The sequence below is a fragment of the Fukomys damarensis genome, unplaced genomic scaffold (assembly GCF_012274545.1).
Source record: "Fukomys damarensis isolate Sample0158 unplaced genomic scaffold, DMR_v1.0_HiC HiC_scaffold_39, whole genome shotgun sequence".
NCBI lineage: Eukaryota > Metazoa > Chordata > Mammalia > Rodentia > Bathyergidae > Fukomys > Fukomys damarensis.
The window spans coordinates 106,554,933-106,564,883 of NW_022900951.1; the positions used below are offsets into that span (position 1 = coordinate 106,554,933).

Below are 9,951 nucleotides of genomic sequence, written 5' to 3' on the forward strand. Positions count from 1 at the left end.
ATATATACACATACCCCAAAGTTCATGAAACTGTGTTTTTAAACTCACATTATACTCACATTATAGTGGGGGAATAGATATAAATTATTACAGTGGGGTTTAAGTGCTGTGTGAGAGACAAAGTATTTTTGGAACAGAAAGGAGAAACAGCCTTCCGCAGAAAATTTGCCAAAACTTCATAGCAGAGGTGACACTTGAGCCTAGTTAAGAATACCCCAAAGTTCATGAAACTGTGTTTTTAAACTCACATTATACTCACATTATAGTGGGGGAATAGATATAAATTATTACAGTGGGGTTTAAGTGCTGTGTGAGAGACAAAGTATTTTTGGAACAGAAAGGAGAAACAGCCTTCCGCAGAAAATTTGCCAAAACTTCATAGCAGAGGTGACACTTGAGCCTAGTTAAGAGAAGAGTGGATGTTATGTGCATAAGGTGTTACGCATTTTGACAACTGTTTAATAACGTGTATATCTTTAGAAAGTTATATAGAATGGCTTCATTGCCTTAAGAATCCTCTGGGCTTGTGTTTGTTCCTTTCTCCCTCATAATCACTGGCAAGCACTGAGTCTTTTACTGTCTCTATGGTTTTGTCTTTTCCAGAGTGTCATATGGCTGGAATCCTGTAGTAGCCTTTTCAAATTTTCTTCTTTTGCTTAGTTATATGCACTTAAGATTCCTCCATGTCTTCTCATGGCTTGGTAGCTCGTTGAATTTTAGTGCTGAATAACTGCTGGCATGTACCACATTTTATTTATCCATCCACCAGAGGACATTTTGGTTGCTTTCAAGTTTGGGCAAGCAATTCTGAATAAAGATGCTATAAACATTTGTGTGCAGTTTTTTGTGTGAACAAAAGTTTTCAACTCATTTAGATTAATACAAAGGAGCATATAATTGCTCGCCGATCAGATAAGACTATGTTTAATTTTATAATAAACTGCCAAACCATCTCCCAAATACAATTTTGAATTCCCAGAAGGAAAGAATGATAGTTCCTATTGCTCCATGTCCTTTCTAGCTTTTGTTGTTTTTGGATTTTTGGCCCTTTTAGTAGGTGTGTAGTGGTGCATCTCATTGTTTATATTTATCTTAAATACTTACTACTTATATCAAATATCCCATTCAACCCCAAATGAGTAAGCAAAAGATAAACTATTTTTCCCAATGATACAGCCTACAAAATAGTTTCTTGGAGCTCATATATATTGGAAATTGGTGTTGTTTGCCTCAACGTAGATGTTAAGAGAAACCTTGTGATTTCGTCTTCCTTCATCTAAATAACTTTCCTCATAATTTCATATACTGTATGTCACAGTTGACAACTACATATTATATTTGTGTGATTATTTGATTAATGCTATATCCCATTAGTTTCTAAGCTTGTAAAGGTTGGAATTTTGTCAGTTTTGTTCACTGCTGGATTTATAGTGCCTAGCATAGTAAGATGCACTTCAGTTCATGAACTTAATTTGTCCACAGTTTCGGAAAAGATGTCCACATTTGTGTTTGTGTAGGAAGGGTGGCCGTGGACATGTTTGTCATCTGATGTAGTTTGCAAATAAAAACAAAATTGTGCCAAACACTTGTTTGTGAACCAAGCATTCATGAACCAAGGTACCACTGTATTTGTTATATGAATAGATGAATTGATTTGTAGCCAAAGGATTGGATAAATTGCCTCGAAAGATAAAGATTCAGCTAATATTATGGACTTTAAATTGAATTAAATTTAAATCCTAGATAGATGATTATGTGATAAGGATTACATCAAGCCTGAGCCACTAGAAGGGCAGTATTGCCATGTCTTTAAATACTGTTTATATGCTGATGACTTCCAAATGTACAGTCCCAGTCTGTTCCTCTCCCCTGAACTCTGAACTTCTGTGCCCTGCTGTCTCCTCCATATCTCTGTTACATTTTTTTCTGTTAAATTTTAAAAGGCATATTGAGCTTAACATATACGAAACAAAATTCTTGATTTGCCTCCTAAAATCCTTTTTAGTGGCTTAGGTGTTGAAGTAATCCTTAACTGTTCTGCCTCTCTCAACCCACACCCTGTTCCTTATCAAGTCATATCTGAAGGGATGAAATGATCAAAATCTGTAGACTGAAAAAAAAAAGTCTGTAGTCTAGAAGTTGGAAAAACTCTGAACCCTCCATTTTTGGGAGGCCAGAGAGAGACAAGGCAGATAATAATAGCTAAGCCTGGCATTGGTAGCACACACGTTTATTTCCCCCTACTCGGGATGCTGAGGTGAAGGATTACTTGAGCCTAGGAGTTGGAGGCTAGCCTGGGTAACATAGTGAGACCTTTTCACAGGAAAAAATTTAAAAACAAATAATAGCCACTCATTATGTAGCTCTTATTAGGGTACTATTCTAAAGGTAATGTTTATAAAACTGTCTAAATTCTAGCATCTCTATGAAGTAGGTACCATTCTAATTTTTCAGGTGAGAAGCTAAGGCACAGAAAGGTGCAATAATTTGTCTCTAGAAAGTGGTAGTCTGGCTTGTGAGTACATGTGTATAATCACAATGCTAGAGGTGGACTAACTTACCTTGTCCTGAATCGCTAAAATTTATAGGAGGAGAGCATTAAAGAGTATTGATTTCATTAATTCCCCTATCGTTATAGCACCCCAAGAGAAAGAAGGTGAACAGTTTTTGTGTTTTGTCACTGACATGTACCTCTAATAACGGATTTAGATTATTTTCCTGGTGACCTGTGACAATGAATATATTATTTCCCCTTTCTGCTTCCTACTATTTCCTTCTTGTTTCTTTGTTAGCCATTTTATTTCCTCTGTGACCTCCTTCACTACCCACACCTCTTCCTCCAGTCTAAGTGAGTACAATTCACCAGGGGTTGCACAGCAAGCTTCAGAAAACTCCTTCCTGTCAGAGACCGCACATCAGAACCACACAGACTTGTTCCTTTTGGATATTACACCTGTGATAAAGATTCCCCTAGCTAGAAATTTAGCAATTTGGACATGGGCCTAAAGTTGTCATCCTCTAGCCTGCGATGAAAAATATTTTGGTTTTAAGCAAACTTATAGGACAAATGATTAAACTAGTAAGAACCTGATTATAAATAATTGTTTTGTATTTACTAGAGCATATCACATAAGGGTGTTTTTTTTTAAACCTAGTCCAGTAGGATAGTGCATATAAATTTAATGTCATAAAATTGCTTCCTTTAGTCAAAATCTTCATGTCACCTCAGAATGGCCATTCTTCAGTAATATTAATTTCTAAAATTTCACTGCAAAGGGTATTTCTCCTCTTTCTATTCATTGTCTCAGCATGAGTATCCAATTGTATTTTGAGCTGTGGCTCACTCATCATAAATGTTCTTCATGCATCCTTGTCTCCCTCACTTAGTAAATTGGAAAAACAAAGAGTTTATTGCATAAGAATAATAAAGGACTTCATAATGTTAAAATAGTGGTGGGAATTTTGTATAAATGTTTGGGTTATGAGTGTTTTTTTAACCTTTGAAATAACATCTGAGCTATTTAGCTATAATGTCTTGGTTTCTGTATCTCACTTCCCCTTTCCCCCTTTAGTACTGAGGTTTGAACCCAGGGAGTACTGAGCTGTTATCCCCAGCCATTATTTTGTTGTGAGATAACATCTGGTGGAGTTGCCCAAGCTGGCTCAAATTTGTGATTTTCCTTCCTCTGCCACCAGAGTAGCTAGGATTTTACTTTAAAATAAAAACAAAAATACCTCTGAGATGATATGACACCTATTTGATTTTCTATAGAAAGTATTTTAAATTTTTTGATTAGCTCAATGGACAAATCTGTAAAAATACTATAGGTGGTAAAAGCACATTGAGCAGTTTTGTAAGTGTGGCATTTTATTGGGCCTGTGTTATCTCAGTGTGTTTATCAGCTTTTTGGTGCCTTAATATCAATCAATACAATTGAGACAGAACTGAAACTGATAAGGATTTATTATGGTAAAACTCGGAAAAAATAAATGGGAAATATGATTTAATCGTGGGATTGTTAGGCAACATACCAAATCAAATAAATCTAAACATGCAAAGACCTCAAGCTCTTCCCCTCCATTTTGATCTTAGTTCTTCCACAGCTCAGAAGCAAATGAATGCTGCTTGCCCCATTATGTAGAAGGGATTTCAGAAGAAACAGGAACTGCTTTGTGCACTGAAACAGGCTCTCAAGCCCTTAATAGCTGCATCAGTCATTTCTAGGGTTCTTCATGAGAGAGCTCATTGAGCTCAGTGGCTGATTACGGTTCTAATAGCTTGTGTATCCAGTGAACATATGGCTGGGTAGTTGCATGTTAAGCAGTCATGCACTTTACCCTGCCACGGTTGATCCATTAGGTTGAGCACATCTTCCATTCAGCAAACTGCAGGACTATGATTTCAAGGCTTCAGCTGCATTGAGAACTGTCTCCAGGCTCCATGTGTAAATGTTTTACTCTCATGCTTACTCAACATTTTCTGATAGAGCACAAAGAGACTGCCTCAGAACATTTAAAGGGTGGAAACATCTAAATTTCTATCTGAATATCACACAGTGCTGTATTAATGATGAGTTGCACATGAGGTGTTTTACATTTGGAGTTTTTGGCAGGGAAGCACAGCTACTCATATACACTTGTGTAAAGAATGGTCTTTTATCAGAGAAGGTCCTCTTCAATCTAGAGTTTGGCTCCTGGGGGGACACACATGGAACCGTGAGGGAGGAAGAGGACACCCACCTAGCCAGCTAGAGCAGCTGAATTAGCCTGGTGATCGGTGGTGTGACAGTCATTGCAGCCAGGTCCCCTTCACATCTATGAAATGAGGTGCTTTCTTAAACTGCTGTGTTCTGTTAGTCCAGATTTCTGAATTTGTAGGAGACAGAACAACAGTGCTAGCAGTAGGATATATCAAAAGGTTTCCTTTTGTTAAAACAAACAATTAATTCCCTCCATATGGTTTATGCTTTCAGGAATTCATATGCTTTTATTTCTTGGAGATATTAACTTCAGTGTAGTCTTTTGATTTATGACTTCTCTTAGCATATATCTCAGGGAAACATTACATTTCAAGAAATGTCAGCAAAAGCCAGAATCAAAATTCTTATAAATGTTTAATGTCCCTTCATTTAGTAATACTGCTTTGGAGAACTTATCCTTAAGAAATTCAACAGAGATATGTCAAAGATTTATACAAAGAGCATTTATGGTGCTGTTATAACAATAAGAAATTGGAAATAACCTCAATTTTATCACAACCATAGAGAAATTGTTAAGATAGTACATATTCATTGAAAAAACATGCAACCAATACAATTTATGTTTTTGAAGAAGACAATGACAGGAAAACATGCACAGTATAATGTTAAGTATAAAAAGGATGACGGGGAATACCTCGTCATTTCTATTCTACTTATGGCTATCTAATTTTCCGTATTTTCAAAATTTTCTAAAATGAATAAAAATTTTATAATCATAAAGGATTAATAAACATCATTCATATATTAATATGCATCTCTAAAAGAAATGCCATCAAAGAAGGGCGGTTTTAGCACCTAGCTCTCAAATACTTGTAGGAAAGGTAGATGGACAGATGATTAGACAAATAAATGATAGTTTACATTTGTAGGTACCACCACTGACTTTATAAGACTGCAGAAATAACAAATGAGGATCTGTTTATTAAAAGAAGATTCCAGACCCATCAGCAGTTTTTGAAGGATAACATGGAAGATGCAGATAAAATTGAGTGCCTTGTGATAGACAAGGAGTTGCTGTTTGTGCTAGAGTCCATTGCTACTCTTTTTGCACAGGTATTGACGGTATATTTCCTCTTATTCTGTGTGTGCCCTTGAAGTATGTCTCATGCCTACTCTTTTCATTGGTCTCTATTTAGTTTGGCCAGAGGTTGAGCTTGGTGAAAATTAAATTAAGGTCACGAGTTTAATTCCCATTTGAACCAGTTAATAATACTAGTTCATCTAAGGAAAGGTATCCCAAGGCTAACTGACTGGCCAACTCCCAGAAGTGGGTTTCTGGGTCATTCAGGAGAGTGTTGTTAGGTCAAGGCAAACTGCCTCTAACACTTGTAAAACTATTCAAAACACCCTTCCTTGTACAGGGGGCTATGTGTTCTTATATTCTTTTTTTTTTTTGGTACCGGGGATCAAACTCCAGTCCTTGAGCTTGCGAGGCAGGTGACAGAACCACTGAGCTAAATCCCTGGCCCTCTTCTTGTTTATCTTAGTTTATTCCATATTAAAGTGGAGAAAAATGGATAAGCAATGTGTAAATATTTAATTTTAAAGCTGCTCCACTGTGGGAAGAAACAAATATATAATTGGTTCCAAAGGCATCTCTTAACTTCTGCAAGGTGCTCTATGTTCTTGGCTTGCTCTAACAATACAGAGTGATTGATAGGCGTTGTTTCTCAAGTGACCCGAATCAAAGTACATCATCAGGTCTCTGTCCTGTACATGTCAGAACATGTTTTGGTCAGGTATAAAATGGAATAATTTCAAAGTTAGTTTATTTAAATGTTGAAAATCTTGCAGGGAAGTTTCACCCTGTCATGTTGACTTAGAGTTCCAGGTTTTCAAAAGACACCTCTCCATATTTGTTTCTGTGGTAGTCCATGTGTTCTTATGTTCTTAAGAGTAGTCCTGAAACTGAGGTATGATCTGCATAAATTTAGCTACCTAAGGATTTAATATATAACTTAGTATTGTCAGTTTTTTATAACAAATCCATGATAAGTCGCTCATGGAGACTGAATGGAACTGATTGACCTATATTGTATCCTACAAAGTATTAATATCTTGGATGTTTTGATCAGTTGCTGAACAGAATCTGGCTTCTTTGCAAGTCTGTCAGAAGACACATTGGATGCATGAAAGGATCCTCTCCAGTGCATTTCCTTATCTGTGAAGGAGCCTGCATAAAAGAAAGCCATTAAACTTTTGTAAGCATTCTATATCTCTGCTCTTGTCAGCTTATTAAACTGTTCTTCACTGTGGTTACTCTTAAACTCAAAGTTATGATACTAGTGGTAGTGCCTTATTTGTGTCTGCTCTGTCTTGATACTGCTAAGGTATTAGATTTACTACTTGTCTAGCACAAATATTCATAAGCTAAGCTATTCTCCCCCAAAAAGAGCTTCCACTATTTTGAACCCCCAAGTCCATGAGGTGTGGGAAAAGACAAGTTTTAGATTCTGACTCTATATAAAATGTCTGATTCACATTAGAGAAGGCAGAAGGTAGAGGGACTTTTCACATTACCAAAGCAAGTTTTTGTAATAAATCATTATAATATACACTTCAAAGAAAATGAATTAAGTTCTCTAATGCTGTGCTGTCTACTATGGGAGAAACTAGCTATATATGGCTAATGAGCTTTAGAAGTGTGGTTAGTTTCAATTAAGATGTTCTATAAGAGTAAAATACACACCATATTTCAAAGACTTAGTATGAAAAAGTGTAGTTTTAATATTGATTACATATTAAGTGGTAGTTTGGGTTAAGTAAAGCATTAACATTAATCTTTAAGGAGATAAAAATGTTAATTACTCTGATTAGATCAGTACATATTATACACATGTATTGAACTATCACACTGTATCCCTCTACATGTACAATTTAAATTATTAAATATTAAAGCCTGAGGCTAAAATCCATTAATTTTTGCCTATTTTTAAACATGGCTACTAGAGCATTAAAAATTATGTATGTAGTTGGGTGTGGTGGTGCATGCCTGTAATCCCAGCACTCGGGAGGCTGAGGCAGGAGGATCGCTGTGAGTTCGAGACCAGCCTGGGCTACATAGTGAGTTGCAGGTCAGTCTCAACTACATAGTGAGAGCCTGTCTCAAAAAACAAACAAATAAAAAATTAATGTATGTAGCTGCCATTATATTTCTATTAGACAGTGTTGCTCTGGTATATTAAAAAAAATAGGATTAGAGGCCAGGTGGTCTCTAATCCCAGCACTTGGGAGGCTGAAACAGGAGGACAGGGAGTTTAAAACTAGCCTGAGCTACATAGCAAGTTCAAGGCCAGCCTGGGGCCCTGTCTCAAAAAATATGTATATTTATACATATTTTTTTTTGGCAGTACTTTTCTTTATGTATACCTGTTTAAGAGACAGGTTCACTTTAAAATAAGGACAGGGCCGGGCATGGTGGTGCACACCTGTATTCCCAGCACTTGGGAGGCTGAAGCAGGAGGATCGCTGTGATTTCCAGACCAGTCTGGGCTACATAGTGAGTTCCACGTCAATGTCAACTACATAGTGAGACCCTGTCTAAAAATCCAAAAAATAAAAATAAAAAAAAAATAAGGACAGGGAGGAGTGGAGACTTGCAAATAGAGAAACTGATTATAGAAGAAAATCAGGACTTTGCCTCAGTTACCCTTGGTTCTGGGGGGGAGGGGGGAGGGGAGGTTAGGGTGATCAATTGTCCAAGGCAGTTCTCACATTTCCCTAGCTCCATCTCCTAGTTGGGGCTCAGAGGAGAAAGGGCAAAGGTGCTTTGAAACTTTTCCCTTACCATCTTAGCCATCAAACTCCAAGTGGGAGATAGTGACGATGTGACAGGAACTTTCCCTGGGCCTCTCTGGACCCCCATTCCTGGCTGAGAAGAGAAGGAGGAATGATGTGAACCCCTTCTTCACTCCCAAGGCCATGTAATAGAGCTGCTGCCTTACTTCCTTCTGCCGATAGGCATAGATGAGTGGGTTGAGCAGGGAGTTGCCTACACCCAGCAGCCACAGGTACTTTTCCAGTACTGGGTAGAGGTTGCACTCCTGGCAGGCCACCTGCACAATGCTGGTGATAAAGAAGGGGGACCAGGATAGAGTGAAGCTCCCGATGAGAACAGACACAGTGCGGATAGCTTTGAAGTCGCTGGGAGACCGTGAGGACCGGTAAGCTCCAACCATGGCTCCTGCATGTTCCATCTTTCGGATCTGCTGGGTGTGCACAGAAGCAATCTTGAGCATGTCACAGTAGAAGAAGACAAAGAGGAGCATGGCTGGGAAGAAGCCAGCACAGGAGAGGATCAGCACAAATCTTGGGTGAAATACAGCAAAGAAAGTGCAGACCCTTTGATAGGTGGTTTGCTGGAACATGGAGACTCCGAGTGGGAGAAAACCAATGAGGTAAGACAGCAACCACAGTCCAGCAAGGCAGGCCCCAGCCACGAGCCCACTCATGATCTGCAAGTAGCGAAGGGGCTGCTTAATGGCAAGGTACCTGTCCAAGGCGATCAGCATGACTGTGAGCACAGAGGCAGCTGCAGAAGAAGTGACAAATGCCATTCGAAGTCTGCACAGGTTCTTCTGTGTGGGCTGAGTAGGGCTGAAGAGCTGGTCTGTGACAAGGCCCGAGATAGCCACGCCAATCAAGATGTCAGCCACAGCCAGATTCAAGGTGAAGCAAAGACCAACATCATTCTTGTGGATTGACAACAGCACAGCCACAGCCACTAGTGCATTTACAGCAATGATGAGGAAGGCCAGGACAGCAAGGATCACTCCAAATGCGTAAGATGACTCCATGTCTTAAAGTGGGAGGATTTCCACTTACCGGGGCATGCTGGCTCTCCAGCTCAAATTTTGGGCTATGTGGTTCAGAGTCACAGTACAGTTCTGGGTGTCACTGGCAGTCCAGGCTGGCAGCTCATCATCTTTGGGATCCTGATGCCATTAAGGATTACCCTCGCTTTTTCAGTCCTCAGCCTTCTGTCTCTCCAGCTTTCTGAAGTCTGAATCCTAATGCAGCCCTTCCCCTGGGCCCTGAGCTAGTCCCTCCCCCTCCAACAAGTTACTAGACAACTCCTAAGTACCTGACACATGCTGTCTCCATCTTTCATTGATGCTTTGAGGGCTTCAGAGGCACGGGCACATTCAAAAGCTTGCCTGTCTGACAGAAGGTATAATTGACTAATCACACT

The 9,951-nt window shown here is 38.9% G+C and overlaps 1 protein-coding gene across 1 annotated transcript; it reads right to left on the minus strand.

The window, feature by feature from the left end:
- Nucleotides 1-8,551: 8,551 nt before the first annotated feature.
- Gpr119 (G protein-coupled receptor 119) lies at nt 8,552-9,556 on the minus strand. The gene has a single exon (XM_010607984.1). It carries the CDS (start codon nt 9,554-9,556, stop codon nt 8,552-8,554), a length of 1,005 nt encoding a protein of 334 aa, XP_010606286.1.
- Between the last annotated feature and the right edge of the window lie 395 nt (nt 9,557-9,951).